Source organism: Capricornis sumatraensis, chromosome 3 (assembly GCF_032405125.1).
Source record: "Capricornis sumatraensis isolate serow.1 chromosome 3, serow.2, whole genome shotgun sequence".
Taxonomy (NCBI): domain Eukaryota; kingdom Metazoa; phylum Chordata; class Mammalia; order Artiodactyla; family Bovidae; genus Capricornis; species Capricornis sumatraensis.
The window spans coordinates 82,293,602-82,318,429 of NC_091071.1; the positions used below are offsets into that span (position 1 = coordinate 82,293,602).

At 39.1% G+C, this 24,828-nt stretch overlaps 1 protein-coding gene across 1 annotated transcript in view; it reads right to left on the reverse strand.

The window, feature by feature from the left end:
* PKP4 (plakophilin 4) overlaps positions 1-24,828 on the reverse strand; it is a 257,392-nt gene that overhangs the window by 177,508 nt on the left and 55,056 nt on the right. Inside the window, exon 2 of the mRNA XM_068969317.1 lies at positions 7,155-7,291. Coding sequence (XP_068825418.1) covers positions 7,155-7,286 — 132 coding nt within the window. The 5' untranslated portion in view covers positions 7,287-7,291. The remainder of the gene's footprint in view (positions 1-7,154; positions 7,292-24,828) is intronic.

The following is a 24,828-nucleotide window of genomic DNA, read 5'->3' on the forward strand; positions in this document are numbered from 1 at the left end:
TAACTTTAAGGTTATATCTGTAGGAAAAAAGTATGTTTCTGAAATAATTTTCTCTCCAGAAGTGATTCTGTAAAGAAAAACAATCAAGTGGCACAAAGAATTTAATGCTGAATGATCCTGTCATCCATTTAATCTCACCAACTCAGCAGTCACTCATTTCACATTTAATATCATAAAGTTTGCATGTACAGGGGAAAAATTACTCCATATATTCATAATTTAACTCTGAACAGGAATTGTGAACTGAGTTATTCAACTGAAAAGGAAATTATCATTTTAAATATGCAAAGGCAAGATTGACTTTAACTGTTAATAAAGGAAAAATATTCTATTACTTTCAAATGTAAACCAAAGGTACAGCTAAGTCAATGGTAAAAATTAAATAATTCTGCCTAATAGTTAATAATAATGCCTAAGTTAACAAATTTACATAAAACTGGCATAATACAATATATATCTATGGCCTGATTAACTAAAAAAAGGGGACAAATTCTTGGATTTTGTGGTTCCACTGAATGAATATTCATTATGTGCCAATTACCACAAATAAAAATATACAATATGGTTTGTAACTCTGTATTCTTCTGAGTGCAGAAATTGTATTAAACAGACCACCTTTCCTGGTCATAGGAAAGATTTCCTGACCATCCCTCCCACCTCTTTCCTAGACAGTCTTTGCTCACAGTAGGCTTTCTATATACATATACATATTTACCTAGTTAAAAGCAAGTGTAAATGAACTACAGTGGGACAGTGAGCATTTTTACATTCTTAGTTCATTTACCCAATAAATATTTGGGGAATCTTCTACTATGCATTCCATGTCTGCAAGTGTAATTCAGCTGTGGATAAAGAGCCAGACAGAAGCTGTTCAAGCTCCTGGAAGTTAAGAGCTTGTCAAACAAAACAAAGTAAAACAGAACAACCACCTATTGTGTCAATACATCTAAAAAGATATCTCAGAGGTAATCAAATAAACAAAAAAATCAGTTATTCAAAATGTATGCCTCAGACAGAAAGAGTTGGGAACTGTGCTCACAGGTCCAGCTGATCATTTATCAGACTACTGGAAAACATAGGCAGACGTAAAAATTTACCTGTTGTTGTCAGCTAACTTGGCAATCTAAGGACAGGTGTGTTTTTTTTTTTTTGTACATTCAAATACATGAATAAATAAACCTGTTAACTATACTCTTTTGTATTATTTAACCATGGAGATACTCGAACTGGGGGTACCCTACATCATTAACACATGGAAGAGAAATGTTAAATTTTCACTGTGTCATATGCAATTTAAGAGGACTGATCTCCTAAGAACCAATTATCAGCATTCAGAATTCTTTAATCCAGGCCAAAGACTGTCGCAAGACATCTACCACTTGACCCCACTTTGAACCTTAATTCCATAATATTAAAGAGAGAAAGCTATAAAATTTGATGATCCCACAGAAGTCACTAAGAAAAGATCCAATCTTACCTTGTGTTTGATGATGCAGTTCAGGCACAGAAGACGTTCCTATATTACATAATTACAATTGCCAAGATAATTCAGTTACCAAGAGGAAAAATTACTAAGTTACTAAAAGGGAAAGTGTGAAGTTTTCAGCGTTGTACTTACAGTACAATGCTTTTAGCTAGGCTACCAACTATGCTTGTTTACAGCTGAAGTAAAAATTCTGTCTTCTGCATGGGGCTGAGGTGTGTCAGGGAGAACTATTTCATTGTAAATAAATCTAGGGGCCAAATAAAAGGAAGTTGCAAAAGCAGGTGTACAGCAGTTGAGCTGTTTCAGTTTCAGAGAAATAAAGTAAATAATTGTACTGGAATTTGTTCAGTTCTGGGCATTCTGCCATACAGGAAAGGGTGTGTAATTACTGAAGCTAACACATCCATGTAAAAATGAAGTAATATCAATAGAACACAGTTGGAATCTAAATTTCCTTTTTTATCCTCAAGAAATTAAGGATCTCTATAATGACTCTCCTTTCACTCTTTGATATTTAAATATCACTTAAGTTAATATGAACACATGAAGGCAGAATCATAATTTTCCCAAAATCAGAAAATATCTTTAAAGGTGGTATTATTCTCTTTGAAAGCCTCACAAATGAAGAACATTTCAATTTTCACTCATCAAAGATAACAAAAGTATACCCAATACCTCACTTAGGACTTCACCAGAGTAAGAGAGGTACACATAATATTAGCACGTTTTACCAAACCTATTCTTTGCTTACCATTTCATGCTATCTGGATTGAACTCAATCTTAAACCTGAATTCCAAACTTCTTAAATCATAAACCCAAAATAAGAGGGTGTGGTTTGTGGGAGAACAATGGAAGTTAGAGCACCTAGGGAGTCAGGCCAAGTTCAAATAGAGATCTCAATTATTCAAGAAACTTTATGACAGAAGATGAAAGGGTGTAATAAATATTACATGTGTGATTTTACAGAATGTAAATCAACTTGCACCTTAAACAGAGCTATGAAAAATATTTAATGCTATTCAGGATTGGTGATATGATTTTTTAAAGAGTATTTCTACAATCTAGTATGAGATTCTACCAATTACAAAAGTTCAATATACTCCCCCATTGATAATAAGAGTCTGCTCCTGGCTCACTGCTTCCCTGAGCCTGTGATGTTAGCATGCTGACACTTCTAAGTTGCAGGGATGGCAGTGAATTTCTGAATGAGTCAATGTCTTACCAGATTCCAATGCCTTTCCATCCAAAGGCATGCTGTCCATTTCAAGGATGAATCAGTCAGTTTAGTCTATGATTTTCACAGGAAGTGGCAAGGCTCTCTGAGAGCACTGCATTTGGCCATATTTCTTTACCTAACCACATATAAGCAAGGCACTAGATCATTTTTGGGTAAGCCTGAAAACTATCATGATACAAAATAGTTTGTTTCCAACACCTACATTCACTTTGGGAATCCTGTATTCTCAGCAGGAGTTGAACTGAACAGTAGAAACTGACAAATGATGATCCTGATGGTATAAACCCAATAGCCAACTGGTGGCTTAAGTTCAACTGACACTTTCTGTAATTTTAGACTGGAGTCCAAGGATAACATTACTTTGCTAATCCCATGGACTGACTTTTTCCTTCTCTTGAAGGATGATCCTTAACTGGAAGACATTTCTTTTGCAATTAATTGGTTTCCATGATGATGGTGGATATTTTGTGACATCACCAAGATAAACCACATCCTTTCATTCCCTACACTTCATTTGCAGCTAAGTTGGACAGATGGAAGATTAAATATAAATTTCTTTCATATTTTTAAAAGACTTACGCCATTATTTGACCATCCACGTGAAATAAAATTTAAGTTTGTTCCACGCAGAGATCAGATTTAGTTTCTAGATCAATATGGATACAGTGGAACTCAAATTGTCTTAAAGATAAGAATGTGTAGCTGAGTAACTAGTTTTCTAGGTGCTGTTTTGAGATTCCCTTGCTTAGTAATGTTTCTATGAATGTGGCAACAGATTCCATTATCCTTATAGAATAGCCAGTTGGTGACAAAGTGATCTGGTAGCATTATTTATTTATTTCTTCTTTCAACAATCATTCATGCAGCTCTAGTATATTCAAGCCCTTTGGACTTCCCTGGTGGTTCAGATGGTAAAGAGTCTGCCTGCAGTACAGGAGACCTGGGTTCGATCCCTGGGTTGGGAAGATCCCCTGGAGAAGGGAAAGGCTGGATTGCAAAGAGTTGGACATGACTAAGTAACTTTCATTTTCATCCTCAGGTAGCTTTTAATTATATCATCCAAAGGAGCATGTGATGAGTCAGAGCAGTGGTATAAAGTGCTAAGAAAGATCAGCAGAGAACTGACTTCAGGCTGAGGTGAACTTCATGGTTGGCTTCATGAAAGAGGTAACACTTGAACAGAAGTGAGTTCCTTCTTTATATCTGCAAAAAAGCAAGGACTTTTTCTATAAAGGCACGTGCATGCATCTATGGGACTGACATCAACATGAAAGGTCATAGCTTCATAAAAGAGAGAGAATATGAATCTCTGTATTTTGTCAAGAATAAGGAACAGCTTCTGGCATGGGAGGATCTTAACGAAAGAGAGGCCCAGTAGAGGAAGAGTTCAGTGTTCCTATGACTCCCTAAATCCAATTTTAGGTATTAACAGACTAATGATTTGTTAACAAGGTGGCTACTGGTTGCCTGTCATTTTCTTCCCTACTACTTATCATGAAATGTCCAGGGGGAATTCACATGAGGAATGTAGTGGCTTGGATATAATTTATAAGAACCCAGATTCTTCCTCTCAAAATTCAGGTGCATGTTAAAAGATATTACTTTCCAATTCTTTAACCAAGTGCTTTGACGTGATGTTCGGGTTTGTACTACGTCAGCATGTTAATAAAATTTATTTTCACTATTCTACTTCTTATAATAAATACATAAAGCTGTTTTAATTGGTGAGATCAACATGGTGAAGTTTTGGAAGTTTAATGCCATGTTGAAGTATAAATTGTCACAGCATAAACATGGCTCAGTAGTCAAAAAAGTTTTTTTGTCTTCATATCAGTGGCCTGGAAGAAGTTTCTCAGTCCCAACAGACACATATTTAAAAGTAGAACCACCAGCTTCTCTTAGGGAGGGCATTTTCTTCTTATGTAGAGATGATGATGATAGCAGTAATATTAGCCTTTACTATGAGGATTTACTAAGTGTAAGGGAGTATAGAAACTTTACATAGGTTAATTTAATGTTTCAATAACTATTATTATCTTCATTCTACAAATGAGAAACTGAGGCAGAAAGAGGTTAACAATCTTGCCAAGATGACACAGTAAGTAGTGGAGCCTTGATGGGAACCCAGCCATTTCCCCCTCACACTGAAGGAATCTCTGCATCCCAATGAAACACTTGTTCTGAGATACATCCACCATCAGACAAGGTCTGTTCTTTGAGATCAGCGGACCTGATCCCATCGCTCCAAGCCTATGAAAATGAGGCAACTTTTCCCCCCATAATTGTACATTCTATCCAGTAATACTGCTCTTTGATACAATACATGACCAAGGACATAATCGAAAATTATTTCATTTGAGTCTAACACAACTACAAATGTGACATCCTGACTAGCACTTTAGAATCAAATACGTAAGATAAATAGTAATTAGTTTTCTTATTCTTAGCTAATTTTTCTATGCTCTGTCTCATTTGGCAGACAAAGGCAAGTGACATATTTCAGGAAAGTCTAAGAAATTTTTACTCTAATTACAGAGAAATTGGAGTATCTTGCTTTGTACCACACAATCCTATGGGAACTAGAGTTGGCTATTTAAAATCAGGCAAGTATCTTGGAATGAGAGAGAGATATGGCGTCTTGGGGTGAATGACTGATGCACTGAGTAATGAGCACTGACAATCGTAAAAGAAATTAAGAATGAAAACTGTAAATGTATATTGATGGACTCAGATTCTTAAGAACAAGAAGAGAAGTGTGTCTTCCCACTAACTAAACAAAGTGGGAGACATACGATAATTCTAATAAATAACAAATATCTGTATATTTTTTGCCTAACCCAAGAAACCAGAACTCTTTTTGCTTTGTCTCACAAAACACCCATTCAAAATACTATTCATTGCCAAAAGATAAAATTTTGAAGTCATTTGAGGCCATCAAGGAATTATAGGGCAAAAATTCTGATAGGTTTCCAATTTATTCTATATGCAGCGTTATCTAGTTTAAAGGTACAGACACGAAGGTTCCTATTGTTATGCTTACTGAGCACAGTTTCTGGTTTTAAGTTAGTTCTGGGCACTTTGATAAATTTACTGTTGTATTTCACCAAAATGCAGTATACACTAAGAGTCACAAATAAATCAGAGCCTTCTCATTTCACAGCTTCTTGGGTCAGATCTCAGCAAGTAAAAAGAAAGAGTCCTTTTTTCCTCCCTAAAGGTGATAGAAACTTAGATAATCTATAGTTTGGGAGAAAATGAAAATAGTATTGACTCTAATTTTCTTGTGTCTTCCCAAATTCTTAGTTTGTGAAATGTTTCAAAACTTCAAATTTCTGTGATGAATGAAAAATATTTTGACATCTTGCTACTAGGATAAGTTGTGAAATCATTTTTTCTTGAAAATACAGCTCTAATGGCAAGACACATCTCCCAGTTTTAGAGCAATCTTTTATATACACACCCATCTTTAAATTACAGCAAAAAATAAAATAAGGAAGTTTTAAACATCCTTTCACTCTTTGTCATCATTAGTCATAGGAGTTGTTGACACTGATTTTTCAAAGAATTCCAGCCTACATACAACATTTAAGCTTGTATCTCTTGAGGAAAAAAAGACTAGTAATTTAAATCGTAAGATTTAAGAAGACAATTATACTATTAGGTTATCTCCAACAAAATAGCCCTCACAGAGGGCATATACTTTTTTGGTTGCTTGTGTGTTTTTTGAGGGAGGAGGGCAGAAAAGAAAAGTCTCCCTGGAGGTTTACACTCACATTCACCTTATTAAGCTTCTAAATCTTAAGCAGTTAAAATTTCTCTAAGCCCACCAGATCAAAATCTAATTTAGAAAGCTACCTGGCTCTGAAGGATAACAGTATTAAGTGCCTTTAAAAAATCAACATAAACATGACATTTAAGCAAACTGGCACAGTGTGACAAGTTTTAGAACAGTAGCTCACAAGATGAGTATACTCTGATTAAGACAAACACAACAAATAGAACCTTTAATCCAAAAAATCACGGAGACAACCCTAAGTAATACCTATGTTAAAACGTTCAACAGATCTAAGGCTATCACAGGCCTCAAGTCGCCAGAGCCCTGACAGAAAAGTCAGCGATGTGAAACACGCTTTACAAAGCTGGGCGTGCATGCACACACTCTGCAAGGCGAGCGAGACAGAGACACCGATCACCACTGATATTGTCCTTACTTGCAGACGCACAAGTATCCTGCATGTTCCGATTCTGACTGGCACCTGGAGCGGCTCTACCTGCCAGTCATCCCAATGTACTCAGGGATGTAAACACCTTATAATTAGAAAACGTGAAGGCGTCAAGGACGTTAGACAAATTGAAAACACATCCAAAGATTAATTTTTAAAGGCATTGAAGAATAAATTAATTGCAAAGTCTAAAATCAGAGGAGGTACCTGCTCCTTCACGGAAGCTAGAATAGTGGTGGCTGTGGTCTCGGGTTCCATGCCGGGGCCAGTGGAGGCAGCTTCCTGGCGGGTCTGTGGTTGCCCCTCCTCCACCAATGAGGCCTGTTCAGGAGCTGGCATTCCTCCTGCAACCAAGCAGGCAAAGGGTTAACACTTTCATCTGCTCCTGTGCAGGAACAGGCAGGGGCTGCATGCTTACACAGGGTTTCCAGGAACTACTACAGACTTCTACACAACCTGATCACAACGCCATACGGGTATATGATGTCTAAAAGACAACACCCAGGGTCAAGGTAGAACTAGTACTACCAATTACTAAAAAAAGAAAAAAAAAAAATAGAATAACAATGACAATAAAAAACACTGAGAAAATATTGAAACAACATCATAGTCTAAAAATGATGTGGAAAGTGTTAAGGAAGAGGATGCAAAAATACACCAAGAACAATAAAGCTGTTAGATGCTATAAAATTGCTGAATTTTCTTAACAGTTTACCATTAAGTAAATATGATTACCTTATCATGAGCAAAATAGTAACAAATACTCTAGACTGCTATAAGGGTCAGTTTTCAAAGAAGTACTCGAGTAAGAAGACATTTACAACTGTAAATGCTTTACGATTGCAGAAGAGGCTTATGCATTAGAAGAAAAGGGGAAGTAAAACTTACAAAAGTTTTGAAAAAATAGGCAAAATTCTGTGGTATTTAAAAAATCAAGACTGCTGGTGGAGTATTATAGCTAGCTTGGTTTCCTTAGAGGAATCTGTTTATGCAAAGATGACAATGACTATGGTGATGGTGTTGAAAGAGAATTTATTTTTCAGGATCACAGACTGTGACAGAAAAATGGGTTCTTGCCAAGTGAATAGTGCCTCTCCTACATAACACATATTGAGAGTGGTGTGTTTGCTGGGAAACTTACTGATTTGATACGGATTTTTTTTATAAATTTGAAAAAGATTGGCAAGAGGGACCCACATAAAATATTGTAAATATTCTAATAACTTGTTTACCTGTCAGTCTCTCTGTCTGTCTCCTCCAGAATAGAGTTTATCATACCATAAGACCAGCCTAGAGCCTGGCATATATAATATTCAATTAATCTTCACCAAATAAATGAATACATGAATGAAGGACTGACTGTCTCTTCCATGTCTCATAACAGTCATTAGGCAAATCTGAGCACAAGTGCTATGGTGCTCCTGAGATCTTATTTGCTTAATGCATTACTCTGTGTACTTTAATTTGAGACCACAAATGCTATTTTTGACATTCTTCATAGTTTTCTCCTAAAAATGACTCTATTCTCATATTTTGATTTCTTTTCAACTTCAACAATGTTCATTTCTGTAGGATGATCTGGGGTGGGGGGACGGGGGAGAAGGTCCCCATTCCCTCAAATGTCAACATCAGCTTGCTGTTTATTTCCAAACTCATAATCTGTAAGACAAGGGAAAATGAACTTATCACCTGAGCCTCTACCTCCTTCCTCACTCTTCTGACTTGCACACTGGTGAAGCTGGGGTTAGGTTCCAGGGTGCTGTCAATGTTGCTTTATTGCTGCCATATTAATGTGCAGAAACGGAAAATGGGTCTGATGAGTATGTGTACTTTCCCCTAACAGGGCTCTTCATGAGGAGTTCTCATGGTTGCTCTAGAGGTAAATTCTTTGTTGCCAGTTTCTGTGAAGCCCCAGGCTAAGTGCAGCCTCAACTGCAAAAAGGAGGACCTCCAGTTCAAGTGGGAGGAGGACCTCCAGGCTTAAAGTATGTGGGTCCAGGATCAAAACCTAAGTGCCATGAGCCATCACTTCCTCACTTACAAAAAGAGTTTACTAATTCTTCCCACAACACCATGGGATGATTTTTATGACAATCTTTATTTTTTTAGTATGTATGTTAATACTGATATATAAAATAGTGCACTCAAATATCATTGTTGTTAGTTGCTCAGTCGTGTCCAATTCTTTGTGACCCCATGGACTGTAGCCCACTAGGCTCCTCAGTCCACGAGATTCTCCAGGCAAGAATACTGAAGTGGATTGCCATTCCCTTCTCCAGGGGAAAGTATCATTAACTGGATAAAATAACACATTTCTGTATTTGGCTGGTGCTCATTATAGATACGATTTAAAGTCTATTAAAAAAAAAAAAAACCCACACATAACAATCCTAGACTTGCACTTAAGGCTAGTAAAGATATGAAAATATTCTATGCCATCAAAAAACTACACACCTTAAAATAAGCAGATGGTTGCAAAGAACAAAAATGTTACTATGCAACAGTGAAACAAATAATGCCAAGAAACAAAAAATTTTAAATGTCAAGAGTATAATACCCTGAAATAACCAATGTATAAGAAAAAGAGAAGCAAATTTTCAGTGAACAAAGAGAATTTGGAAAAGAAAGAAACGTCATTGGGAAAGTAATTACTCTTGACTAAAAATAGGAGGATTCTTGCTATTTAAAGAAAGATACTGAAAAATACTGTTGTAATTGCATTACCTCACTGTGAGCACACCATACTTAATTTCATGACATTTATTTTCTGATGACTGTCCAGATCTGTGGTATCAGATGAACATCTTCTGAATACCACTTTGCCCATGTAAGAACATGCAGGGCGATACAGGAGTACAGGCATAAAGAAGGTCACTGACCATTAGTGGCTCATCACCTAGCTGAGGCAGCAAAATATGAGTCAGACCAAGACAGAGGCAAGAGGCAAGTGATGGAGAAACAACACTGAAATCACAGGAAGCAGTATGAAAAAGAAACCATTATTTGGCAAGAGAGGAGACTTGCATAGGTAGGCACGATTTCTACTCTCGGATTCCTCAAAGACTAGCAGACACTGCAGGCAATCACTAACACTCACAGGATAGACGACGATGACCAGGGAACCCAGGCATAACTGAGGGTGAGACACTTCTCTACGCCTCATCTCTGAACAGTCCCTAAATACCATCACCAGGATGGGGCAAAGAAGGGATGCCATAATACTGACAAGCTATACACCTAGTAAAGTAATCTGTTCATTTACATAGCTCTCATAACAATTTTAGAAGTTGGAAGGAATCAAGCTAAGACTAAAGTTACAGAATATTATTACTTCTCCCCAGTAGCAAAGCAAAAAAGCAATGACTACTTATAGGGCAAAGAGACTGTGAGAAATTAAGCTTTGTGATTCCCTCAATTATCTCAACTGGCCTGATTGGGCAATTACATTTTAGGGACCTGAGTACACTTACAAATAAGTTGCTGGACCATTTTGGCTCCTTGGAAAATCACAGAGAATGGAAAAGGTGGCAGAAAACTGGAAACAGGAAAATGCCATTGCTGTTTTTGGAAAGAAGAAAGAAGACTCTCTTCACGTTACAAACTAGAGAGCTAGACATAGATGTTGGGTGAGATTCTTACAAGGATTTTATCCAAGAGATGACTGTGAGAATCAAAAAGGGGCACGCCAAAGAAAGTCATGTTAAGCTCATCTAATTTCTCTTTGGCACTGTAACCATGGAAGTGCAATGTGTCTAGACGCATTGAGGCATGATGATGTTAGAAGTCCCCCATGGTATTATAATCAGCAAAGAAATAGGGCAGGCACAAGGGCAACTGCTGCCTCTGACATTCTGTAAATAGCTGAACAAAATATATCAAACCACAGAGTTTTCTAATGTAATGCTAGAGAGCTCTGATCCTGGTCCAGCCCTAATCAAAAACTTTAACCATAATGTCATAATAATATACAGGGCATGCTCAAATTCTTCAATGAGTAAGAATACTGAATTTACCAGGTGATGATATTCAAATATAAAAATCGCCAATACACTGCAATAATGAGTTGCTTCTAATGAGATGTAAAAAGAACAAAAACACCAAGCATAAACATAGGATCTTGTATTTAGGTTAGCTCTATAGCTCAGATGATCAAGAATCTGCCTGCAGTGCAGAGACCTAGGTTTAATCCCTGGGTCAGGAAGATCCCCTGGAGAAGGAAATGGCAATCCACTCTAGTATTCTTTCTTGCCTGGAGAATCCCATGGACAGAGGAGCCTGGTGAGCTACAGTCCATGGGGTCACAGAGTCGGACACGACTAACTGACTAACACAACACACAACACAACAACAGCAGCACACAGGGGAAAGATTTAGTAGGCACTTTAGGTTCAAGAGCACAATGAGTGAATCAAGAATGAAGAGAGGCTTCTACAAAGCCAAGGTGACACTGTTGTATCAATATCAGCATTTAAGGTGATAGAAAGAAAGGGATGAGTGAATGTACACCTCTTCTTCAGGTCTGTGTCCACCTCCAGTGATGGGTGGCACAGTAACAGGAATGGACACAGGTGCATTCATTTGAGAGGATGAGTAGGATGGTGAAAGGACTCCACCATTATTTCCAGGCACAAGCACAAAATTAATGCTGAGCTTGAAGCTTAGCTGAGAACACAGAAAGAACACTTGATGGTACAGGAAGAGAAAAATCTGACCTGAACAAGAAACAAGACGCTTACTCCTTGGAAGAAAAGTTATGACCAACCTAGATAGCATATTCAAAACCAGAGACATTACTTTGCCGACTAAGGTCCGTCTAGTCAAGGCTATGGTTATTCCTGTGGTCATGTGTGGATGGGAGAGTTGGACTGTGAAGAAGGCTGAATGCTGAAGAATTGATGCTTTTGAACTGTGGTGTTGAAGACTCTTGAGAGTCCCTTGGACTGCAAGGAGATCCAACCAGTCCATTCTGAAGGAGATCAACCCTGGGATTTCCTTGGAAGGAATGATGCTAAAGCTGAAACTCCAGTACTTTGGCCACCTCATGTGAAGAGCTGACTCATTGGAAAAGACTCTGATGCTGGGGGGGGATTGGGGGCAGGAGGAGAAGGGGATGACAGAGGATGAGATGGCTGGATGGTATCACGGACTCGATGGACGTGAGTCTGAGTGAACTCCGGGAGATGGTGGTGGACAGGGAGGCCTGGTGTGCTGCGATTCATGGGGTCGCAAAGAGTCGGACACGACTAAGCGACTGAACTGAACTGAACAAGAAAAGGACCATGCAGACAAGCAAAGGTCTATGAATCTCCTCATGACTGCCAAGCACAAGCAAGGTCAGAATTTCTGGTCCTGAGAGCTAGACCAAAAACTAATGCTTTTGTAGCAAACTTGTATTAACCTAAATTACTACTGTCTTTAGACTCTGAATCAAATTTGGCTAACAGTTATGATTATATTTATATTATAAAATTAAAGGTTGGCACTATGAGGGCAAGCTCAGGAAGGTCTTTCCTTTCAGAGTAAGAGCCAGATGTCCAAAATCTCAAGAATAAAACCCCAGAGGTGGCACATCCCCCATCGCTGGAGGTCTTTAACCACAGTGCAGAAGATCAAGCAGCAGGGAAGGTACAGAAGGAATCCTGCACTGGGTGTGTGTCAGAAATAGGAGACAAGTTCTCTGACTCTTGAGGCGGAGACTAAGGTATGAGGACATCTATGTTCTGAACTGACGTGAATGCTCCTCAGGGGTTTTCAGAGTGTTGTCTGCCATATCACACCTCTCTGTAAAAAAGCACTTGAAGCCAGGACACTGTGTTTTTCCTGAGAGATGGTGGTGACTGGAAGTCTTACTGCTGTTTCTGTTTAGTTGCACAAAAAGCTCAGAAGAGTTTGTGATCAACTCTTACAACTGCGTTCTCATTTTATTCCAGCCTTTCATTACTTTTTTATTATTTCACTTTATTTAATTACTTTTTATCATTCTGTTGGACAGCATTCTTTTGAGCCTTGTGAAATACTTTTTGGAAAGCTATGAACTGCTGTGTTTTCACTACTACCTTTATTGAAGACAAATTTTTACATAAAACTGCTGGTATAACAGTGTTTGTGTTTCTCATAGTGAACTCACAAATTAACAAGAAATTTTCTGTTCAGGTTGCAGGCCAAGTATATTCCAGGGTGATTATAAAAGGCTTTCTTTGCAGGCTGTGGATGTAATATACAGGAATAACTTAAGACTCAACTACAACCCCCTTTACCAGGGATGACAGTAACCCACAAAATCATCTCCACTAACTCAATGAGATAGAAGATCAACTAGATACTGGATTTTCCTCTATTTACCCATTTCTACTCTCCTTACAAATTTGGAACTTTGAAAAACTCAGCAGTGGCCACAGAACTGGAAAAGGTCAGTTTTCATTCCAATCCCAAAGAAAGGCAATGCCAAAGAATGCTCAAACTACTGCACAATTGCACTCATCTCACATGCTAGCAAAATAATGCTCAAATTTCTTCATGCCAGGCTTTAGCAATACGTGAACCGTGAACTTCCAGATGTTTAAGCTGCTTTTAGAAAAGGCAGAAGAACCAGAGATCAAATTGCCAGCATCTGCTGGATCATGGAAAAAGCAAGAGAGTTCCAGAAAAACATCTATTTCTGCTTGACTGACTATGCCAAAGCCTCTGACTGTGTGGATCACAATACACTGTGGAAAATTCTGAAAGAGATGGGAATACCAGACCACCTGACCTGCCTCTTGAGAAACCTGTATGCAGGTCAGGAAGCAACAGTTAGAACTGGACATGGAACAACAGACTGGTTCCAAATAGGAAAAGGAGTACGTCAAGGCTGTATATTGTCACCCTGCTTATTTAACTTATATGCAGAGTACATCATGACCAAGTTAGACAGCATATTGAAAAGCAGAGACATTACTTTGCCAACAAAACCATCAAGGCTATGGTTTTTCCAGTGGTCATGTATGGATGTGAGAGTTGGACTGTGAGGAAAGTTGAGCAACGAAGAATTGATGCTTTTGAACTGTGGTGTTGGAGAAGACTCTTCAAAGTCCCCTTGGACTGCAAGGAGATCCAACCAGTCTACTCTAAAGGAGATCAGTCCTGGGTGTTCTTTAGAAGGACTGATGCTAAAGCTGAAACTCCAATACTTTGGCCACCTCATGGGAAGAGTTGACTCATTGAAAAAGACTCTGATGCTGGGAGGGATTGGGGGCAGGGAGAGAAGGGGAGGACAGAGGACAAGCTGGCTGGATGGCATCACTGACTCAATGGACATAAGTCTGAGTAAACTCCGGGAGCTGGTGATGGACAGGGAGGCCTGGTGTGCTGTGATTCATGGGGTCGCAAAGAGTCAGAGACGACTAAGTGACTGAAGTGAACCTCCTTACTGACAAATTTTGTCAAAGTATTATAATACACTTTATTTTGTCTTGAAGTGAAGTGAAGTGAAGCGAAGTCACTCAGTCCTGTCTGACTCTTTGCAACCCGTGGACTGTAGCCCACCAAGCTCCTCCGTCCATGGGATTCTCCAGGCAAGAATACTGGAGTGGATTGCCATTTCCTTCTCCAGGGGATCTGCCCGACCCAGGGATCGAACCCAGGTCTCCCACATTGCAGGCAGACGCTTTAACCTCTGCAATCCAGTGAAATACATTGGATACTGTATTTTTTTCTCCAGTCTTTTGCATTAGCAAACTGAAGTATTAATAGCATGACTCACACCTTGAGATGGCCACTTACATTGTGTGCCCCTGAGTCAGGTGGAGTACTGACATGGTTCCTGTCATGACAGGTAAATCCTGTAAAAGTTTAATAAAAACTAAGGATTCTATATTGGATAAACATAGACTGCACTTTGGTATTTTCAACCTTTCCAAAAATACATTTCCTATGGAGAGCAAAAAAAAAAAAAAAATCTTTTTTGGAAAATACTATAGATTCAGGTTTTTTTGTGTTTGTTCGTTACAGGATTTGGGATCCTTTAAAGCACACAGCTGTCTGACATGTGAAAGGGTATAAAAAAGATAGGATGGGGACAACCAACAGGATAAGAATGTAACTCTGAGGGGCGATGACTGGATTGAGAGGTGAGATGAGCATACATTTCTGCTATTTTCCAACTCACACCATGAAATAATGGAAAAAGCATTTTCTCTTTTTTAGGATAAGAAAATTAGCCAGTCTAAGAATTCAAAAATTGCCATCACTGTGCCAAAATATTAGAAAAATAATGGTTGCAGACCTATGGCAAAATAACCAGAAGCAACCAAACCACACACACCCAAGCCTGCTGAGTGGCTGGAGCAGTAGGTGAGGGAGCTCAGAGTCAGAGGATCTTGGGGTTCTTAGACCTGGGCCAGGATCAGATGATCAGGAGGGAAACAATGCCACCAGGTGGGTGGCTGGCCCCTCCCCTGCACATGCTGAAGCGGCAGCCACAGGCAAAGATGGAGAGAACAGGGCCTCAGTCAGTACTGATGCCCAGAAGGGACAAAATTCCCTAAACAGAAAGAGTGAAGTGGTAAACTAACACCTTCAGTGTTTAAATTGAAAACTGTGTGTGTGAAGAGAAACACAGCCAAAAACCTTGAAAATGAATCATAATAGGATAAAACCAAAAATCTCTATCAATGCAATGAACAGCAGAATCAATTTCTGTAAAAAGAATAGTTCATAAGAGTGACGTAAAGGATTCGGTTGGAACACCGCCCCCCACTCCCTACCTGAAGAGAGAGAGAGAGAGAGAAAAGGTAAGAGTAGTTTGGAGACTTGAGACTAGGTCCAGGAGTTATGTTTACTCACCATGAGGACGAAAAAGAAAGGAAAAAGGAGACTACTAATACAAGTAAGAAATGGAAAGTTCTGAGCTGAAAACTAATACTTAAAATGGGCCAGTAAGTAAGCAAAATGAATGAAACAGATTGCATCTAAACCCAATCCACTGAAATTTCTTGGTTCCAAGGATAAAGAAAAGATTGTAGATGTTACCATGCAGGAAAAAAAAACTAAATACACAGGAATGAGAATCAGTTTCACATAAGCCTGGTGGTTATAGTAATAATTTCTAAGTACTAACCAAAAATCATTATCCAAATATGAAGAAAAATAAAGGCATTTTAGGACATATCAGGACCCAAGAACATGTGGCTTCAATACTCTTCAAAGGAAGCTCTGCAACCAAATAATAAATATGATCAAAGAAGGTTTAGTACACAAGAAACAGTGCTAAGCAAATAACTCAGGAAATTGAAGGTTAAGTCTAAAGAAACTCCACAAGCTACCAACAGGAGAGGTGTGAGGAACTCAAGAAAGCAAATTGTACTAAAGTTCCTGTTTAACCTAATGGGATGAAGGGCACTCACAGGACTCCAGGGAACTGTGCCTCTGCTGCTCCTCGGAGAAAGAGGCAGAGCCTACTGGCAACCCCTTGAACATGGAGATGGCCTCTTGTGACTCAGAATGTGGCCAAAGAGACTGCGTATGTACAACACCCGAGGCTAAATCTTAAAAAGGCTGTGCAGCTTCTTCAGAAACCTTGAAATCACTATGCTGTGAAAAGAGCTCGGGATTAAAAGATGCTATGAAGACACAGGCCCAGCAACGCCAGCCAGTATCTTGGAATATGTAAGACAGGCCATGTTAGAAAGTTCTACCTTGACCAAGTCAGCAGCTGACTGCAGCCACCTGAGTGAACCCAGGTAAGATTAGCAGAACCTCCTTAACAATCTAGAATTAATGAGAAATTTAAAAACTGTTGTTTGAGCCATTGAGATTTCAGATGACTTGTTACATGGTAAGTGAAACTAACTGATACAACCATCAAGACAAGAAATGAGGATGCAGGGGGGAATTTTAACTTATCAGTGTTATTTCTAAAGCATTATAAGATTAAAAAATTAAATTTTACATGCTGAATTATCTTCTAAAGATACAGTTTATTTAATATATTATTGCTCTTTGACTTACTAAATAAGATACTATAAACTAGGTGTAACTGAAAATATAAAGATGAATAAGATCTCCTATTCAATTTACAGCTTAAATGGAAAGACAAGGTAAATAAACATCCACAATAAAATACATCTCAAGATAAATGGGGTACTAAGAGCTCAAATACAGGAAGCTTAAAGAAGGGCTTCAATAGCATGTATAAATAAGCACACTACACTAGGTACAGTGAAAGTGCAGTGAAAAAGTGAAAAGTGAAGAGGAGAGTGAAAAAGTTGGCTTAAAGCTCAGCATTCAGAAAACTAAGATCATGGCATCCAGTCCCATCTGTTCAGTCGCTCAGTCGCTCAGTCGTCTCTGACTCTGTGACCCCATGAAATGCAGCATGCCAGGCCTCCCTGTCCATCACCAACTCCCAGAGTTCACCCAAACTCATGTCCATTGAGTTGGTGATGCCATCCAGCCATCTCATCCTCTGTCATCCCCTTTACTTCATGGCAAACAGATGGGGAAACAGTGGAAACAGTGGCTGACTTTATTTTGGGGGCTCCAAAATCACTGCAGATGGTGATTGCAGGCATGAAATTAAAAGACACTTAACTCCTTGGAAGGAAAGTTATAACCAACCTAGACAGCGTATTAAAAAACAGAGACATTACTTTGCCGACAAAGGTCCATCCAGTCAAGGCTATGGTTTTTCCAGTGGTCATGTATGGATATGAGAGTTGGACCATAAAGAAAGCTGAGCACCAAAGAATTGATGCTTTTGAACTGTGGTGTTGGAGAAGACTCGTGAGAGTCCCTTGGACTGCAAGGAGATCCAACCAGTCCATCCTAAAGGAGATCAGTCTTGGGTGTTCATTGGAAGGACTGATGTTGAAGCTGAAACTCCAATACTTTGGCCACGTGATGTGAAGAGCTGACTCATTTTAAAAGACCCTGATGCTGGGAAAGATTGAAGGCAGGAGAAGGGGACGACAGAGCATGAGATGGTTGAATGGCATCACTGACTCGATGGACCGGAGTTTGGGTAAACTCCGGGAGCTGGTGATGAACAGGGAGGCCTGTGTGCTGTGGTCAAATGGGGTCACAGAGTTGGACATGACTGCGCGACTGAACTGAACACCAGGTGCAGCAGAAGGACATAGATAGGGAGAAGCCTAGCTATAATGCATTCATTTTATTAAGCTTTTATATGTAAAAATTTGCTTCAGGTTTAATAGATTTCTCAAAATTTTCCCTAGAGTCTTATTTTATATGTAATCAAGGGTATGGCAAGCCATATCAAATCTAAAGCAGTTTAAATAAAAATTTGTTTTTATCATTAGTTTTCCATATCAAATGCTACTGTTAAAGATTAAAGACTAATAAAACCACTAGCACAGCACATATGGGGATTCAGAAATATGGTAATTTGTAAGTGAATAACCAGAGGCAATAAAAACAAACTAAAATTGTTTAATTAACGACTTGGGCATTTAATAACATTTATAAGATCTATTTTGAAAAGAAGTATACAGTCTACTAACAACCAATTATCTTATGCAGTGTCTGTCTTTTTAGTTTATGACAGTGATTTTTTTTAACATGGACTCTTTAAATGACTTCTGAGTATCTTGTGATTTACACCAGGCTTTCTAGCTGATAATAACCTCCAAGTTCTGTATTACATGTCTCAGAAGTGTTATATCAGACTTCTTTTTAAATTATAAATTTATTTGTAATTTGAAAGATTCAATTTAAAATTTAAAATTCTCAAAATATGCTCCATGGACTACTTCTAGTATATCAGAAACAATGTTTCCAAAGTTGGGAAGTATAAGTGTGGGAAATGCTTCCTCTTGAAGATTCCTGAACACACTGTTATTTAAAGTGAGACCTGTGGGCCAGCGATACTGGCAGCCCTTTAGAGCTTAAAAGAAACGCATAATTTCAGGCCTCACCCCAGACCTACTGAATCAATCTTCATGTGAATCACCAGTGTTTTGTACACATGTTCAAGATTCAGAAGCAGTGGCATACAGCATTTAAAGACTGAGAAATCTCAAAGTAAATGAATGTGTTTAATCTCATCTATCTCAGTATCTCACACTTATCTGACCCGCAACTGTTTTCAGGGCCACCTATTAACATTCTAAGGAACATGCTTTGGGAAATCCTACAAGATAATAATTACTATTAATGAGCAAATAAAGCTAGAAAGAGGTACCGCTCCATTCTTCACAATTAAAATTTGGCTCTCTCGGCTTTTCCAATAATGTCAGCGTATTATAAGAAAAACATTAAGTACTTTAAAGAAAATAGTACAGAAAAATTAAAGTTCTCTTCAATAAAGGCACCTGCCAACAAAATTAAGCATGGAGTTGTGTTTTGGCTGTTAAGTTGGGTAACAACTTCTTGGAAAATGTCATTCCTGAATGAAAGAATAAAATGGTTTTCCAGAAAAAGAACTCAACCTGCTCCAGGCCAGGTGTGAACTTTAATTATATTTTTCATGCTTGTCCCATGAACATTTATGTGGAAATAGACATGGTATATGGTACACACTGGTACCGTGGTTGGGAAGATCAACTCCCTATCCGAGACATACAACAATTTGCCTAAAACAAGTCCAGTTCAATATAGATATTAATCTAGAAGGTGCTTTCCTAAAAGCACAAGTAAAGAAGGAAAGCTGACAGTTTTGATTTGAAGTGTCATCAAAAACCGAAGGCAATGGCACCCCACTCCAGTACTCTTGCTTGGAAAATCCCATGGATGGAGGAGCCTGGTGGGCTACAGGCCATGGGGTCACTAAGAGTCGGACACGACTGAAGCGACTTAGCAGCAGCAGCAGCAGCAACATTATCAAAAACACTGATCTTATACATGCTTGAAGTCACTTTTAATAATACCGGTTTAATTAATAATGTATGGTTCCAATTTTTCAAGTAGCTCTGGAAAATCCTACATCTAAAAAAGCATCAAAACTGGAAGTATGATAGATTAACAACTGTAATAACAATCCTTTTTGTCCCTGTCTTCAGCAAGTTGAAGTCAGAGAAATGATACTTGTATTTCAGCCTCCTTTAATTAATTTAATTAGGGCTTCCCTGGTGACTCAGACAGTAAAACATCTGCCCACAATGCGGAAGACCTGGGTTCGATCCTTGAGTTGGGAAGATCCCGGGGAGAAGGAAATGGCAACCCACTCCCGTATTCTTGCCTGGAAAATCCCATGGACAGAGGACCCTGGTAGACTACAGTCCATGGGGTCGCAAAGAGTTGGACACAACTAAGCAACTTCACCTTCTGTCTTTAATTAGTTTAGATTTTGTGCACTTAATACTATATTTTCCAGAAGACACACACATTTCCACACTTAACAGCTCCAAACAGCTTTTTGAAAAAAGCGCAAGAAAAAAAATCACAAAGCTTCTAGCATTTTGTTTATCACAGATGGAGCATGCAGTGAACTAGACTGAATTTCCTATTCACTGTTCTGCATCTACCAATCATACACTCTAGATTCAGTGAGACCAGGGACTCTTTTCATCTAAATCACCACGGTATTCTCAGCACCAATAAAATGCCTGAAACATAGTAGGTGTTCAATAGAGTTTGTTGAGTGAAAGAAGGAAACAATGAGATGAAGACTGAGGGGAAGAACGACAATGTATCTTCACTTTTATCAAAGACATATTTACGTGCCAAGCAGTGTCAGGCTTCAGAATCATCCAGATGCTGAAGGAGCTCACATTCTAACAGGAGAGAAAGGAATAAAAAGATGCAACAGTAAAGATGATAAAATATGCCACAACGGGAGGGACATCCAGGAACATGAGAGTCACTACAGAGACAAAGAGACAAGACATCACAATGCGCTGTGTTCAGAGAACGCCAACAGATTAAAATTAGGGTGGAGAGGAGAAGAAAAGGAGAGAGAAAACTCTGGATATGAAAAGATGAAGGATCTGTTGTTGTTGCTGTTGTTTAGCTGCTCAGTTATGTCTGAGTCTTTATGACCCCATGAACTGCAGTCTGCCAGGCTTCTCTGTCCATGGAATTTTACAGGCAAGAATACTGGAGTGGGTTGCCATTCCCTTCTCCAGGAGATCTCCCCAACCTACGGATCAAACGCGAGTCTCTTGCATATCCTGCACCGGAAGGCAGATGTTTTACTACTAGCGCCACCTGGGAAGCCCTGGGAAACAAAGAACCAGTAAATGCATTCCCCTCAAGAACTTTATAAAATCTATACTCAGGAAAAGACTATATAAAACACAGACGTGATTATGCCCCATCACATGTAATTAACATCAGAATTGGAGGAGGGGACATTGTGAGTGTGAAGAATGGGAGAGGAAAATCTAGATTGTGGCCCTGTCTGGGAAAGTCAAATTTATGAGGCTACTAGAAAGATCTCTGTAAGCTCTTTAAGGGAAGAGATGGTCCTGAAACGAGACCTCTCTTGAAACTCTCCTCATCTTTGACATGATTCTAGGCTCATCACTGCAGCAGTTACCCGGGTGCCAGAAGGGAGAAGCCTACTCAACAACCATGAGCACTCTGGCAATTAAGAATTCATAAATTAATGAATGAGTGCTCTGGTTTACAGATTAGTTCTGGTTCCTACAAGTGCAGAACTGAGGACAGGCTCAGCACTGTGGTGACCTCAGAACTCAGGATGGGTTTGAGGGAGGCCTGGCCTCTGCCACTAGTTGTTCCCCCCAAAAAAATCTAGCTGAGGAGTGGTTCACCCCAATTCAGAAATGTAAGAAAGGGTTAACACAAAACAAATGAAAAGGTTAGTCAACAGGAGTAACTGATGTCCATTAGTCACCCAGGAACATGATAAAAACAAACAGCTACATACTTACCAAGCTGCCCATGAAAGCTGTACATGGGGCCCTATCCACAGTCTACACTTCTGTTTATCTGCTGTGCTCGTATGCTGCGTGACTACCATATGCACGGCAATGAAACTTGATTCTTTCAACATTCACTAGTTTAAGTCAACTTCTGCAGAACCATGCCTTAATTCTAGGTTATCATTTATATCTAAAACCTGTTTTCAAATTTTGCTTTCAAAAACCAGTGTATTTACTCATCTAAAGTGCAAACAATTTCAATACCAAGAACCAGGATAGCATGGTTCTGTATTCCACATGTGAAATCCAGAAAGCACCTAGGAGGGTTTTCCCTATTTTATACATCTTAAAAATAAAGCCTGTAGTCATTGAAGTTCACAGTACTTGTCTGCTTCTCATCTGGTCTCCCTGGGAGCACAAATGCATACAAAAGACTATGCAATAATACAGAACTGTCTTTAACTTTGCAATAAGCAACCAGAAAAACTTCTCTCCAACAAGGTGCTCTCATAACATATAAAACAATTAAGATACAATTCATAACATAACCATTTCTACTGGCTTTACTACTATCCATTTTTATGACTAAATATATTTTCATTGAGTTTTTTTATGAAGCATACTAGGGGACTGATTCAGAGAGGGTATCTATTATGAATAGTTTGTGTTTACATATGCTATTTCACACATAACATTTTAAATGGCATGCCACAGTCAAAGGAAAGGTAAATAAATGTTTTCTGGATGAAAGCTTGAATGCAAATAAAATTAGACAACAGAAATGTTTCACTCTGAAAATGTCTTCCTAACTGGTCTTACTGTGTCTGTCTGCCTGTGTCTCTCTCTAATAAAATTCAGTACTGCTTTCCAGAAGGAAGTTCGGTCAGGCAACACAGTTAACCAAGCAAATATTATTCATCGGATAAACAATACATTAAATATTTTGAAGTTACAGCAAACTCTCTCCCTCCAAAGGGCAGAATATTTGTTTGTTTTGAAGTACCTCTAAGTTTCAGCATTCAAATAAAATTTATCTCAAAGTAACTAAAAAGCACAATTTTGACCCCACTCCAGTACTCTTGCCTGGAAAATCCCATGGAGGGAGGAGCCTGGTGGGCTGCAGTCCATGGGGTCGCGAAGAGTTGGACACAACTGAATGACTTCACTTTCACTTTTCACTTTCATGCACTGGAGAAGGAAATGGCAACCCACTCCAGTATTCTTGCCTGGAGAATCCCAGGGACAGGGGAGCCTGGTGGGCTGCCGTCTATGGGGTCACACAGAGTCGGACAAGACTGACGCGACTTAGCAGCAGCAGCATACAATATGTATGGAAAACTGAAATGACTGACTTCAAGGATTTGAGAAAATGTTCTGTGAAGATTGGTATCACAGTAGAAGCCTCTAACATGGGCTTTTAGACCTTTGCCTGTTTCCTCTCCCCTGCATTCCTCTCCTCCCTCAACCCACATGGGCTCACAGAAGTCTTCCCTGACCACTGTGGTCTTCCGGAAACAAGAGGAATTGAGCAGCCCTTTCAAGGATGAAGAATGGTGGATGGTGGAAATTTATACAGCAGTATAGATCACAGAAATCAGAGGCAAAAGTCAGGTAGAAATCTGGAAGGGACCCCACTGCATCTGCCTGTCCCCAGACCGTGGGCATCCTTGCACGCAGTAGCTCCCTCAACACAAAGCCTCTCTCTTTGGTGCTAACCGCAGGCCTGAGATCTGCTGTGAGGTTGGCTGAGTGGAATCACAGCCTCTCTCTCCCCCTCACAGAGCTCTAGCTGCTTCCTGAGAGTAGCTACTCCACCTCCTGTCATGCCAAATTCCACAAGCAAGCATAAAACCAAGCTCACTGCCTTCTGCCTCACCAAACTGTTTCCTCCTTCGACACAAGAGTCTGCACGTGCCTCCTTCTTAGGAAGGCATTTCTCAACGTGCTCTGGAAATGCTTTTTTTCTTTTTTGATGACTCACTCCTCTGGTCCAACTAATCTAGAGTCTTAACCAGCACACAATATTCATTTTCACCTACTTGTATCTGTCCTATAAATGTTCTCTCATCTATGTAGACTTATGTTGATTGAAACCAGGACCCTTGTCTTAGACATGTCTTTCCTCTGGTGTCTAACAATGTGCTAGGGCATTTCATACAATGCTTGCTGACAGAACAGGTTTTACTATGTGAGGAGTTGAAAACAGAAAGTGGCATTCTACTGCTACGCTTACTGAAAAATGTTTAATATATCAGATGGCTCATAGTAAAAAAGCCACTGAATAAACTGCTTCCCTAAAGAAGTCTTTTGTTCAGTAGCTGGCACTAAAAATGTCAGAAAGAGTCTGATTTCATTTTCAATCTTCCTACTTGGGTAACCTGTTTCTTTTTAGGGTGAGGGTTTTGTCTTTATTAAAGGAAGAACTTAGGAAAATAGCCACAAGTCAAGGAAGCTAAATTCCATTAGCAGGAGATAACACAACCTTTGTCACAATGTGGTCACACTAGTATTTCTAAATTCTCAGCTGCAGATCTAGCGTATAATTAGTGTACTTTTAATGAAACCCTATACATCAGAGTTATGATTCCCACAACAACCCAGAAAGCTGTTATCAAAGTCTTGATTCTGTTTCAATATATCTAAACATCACCAGTTCCCATTAAATGGGCAGAAAAATAAAGGGACTGAATTGAAATATTCCATACTTTAAAGACATGTTTTTTATTGCTGCTAATAAAAACATAGATATATGTGCTATGATTTCATGAATAGTCAAAAACAGCATTTAATGATTCTAAAATTGTGTTAAAATAACTCAAAGATTAACTATGTTTTATATATACCTCTGATACATTTTTTTTTGCTTAAAACTTCATTATTCAGAGTGCAAAGATAACTTTGAAGTGAAGTGAAGTCGCTCACTCGTGTCCGATTCTTTGCGGACCCTATGGACTACAGCCTACCAGGCTCCTCCCTCCATGAGATTCTCCAGGCAAGAGTACTGGAGTGGGTTGCCACTTCCTTCTCCAGGGGACTTCCTGACTCAGGGATCAAACCTGGGT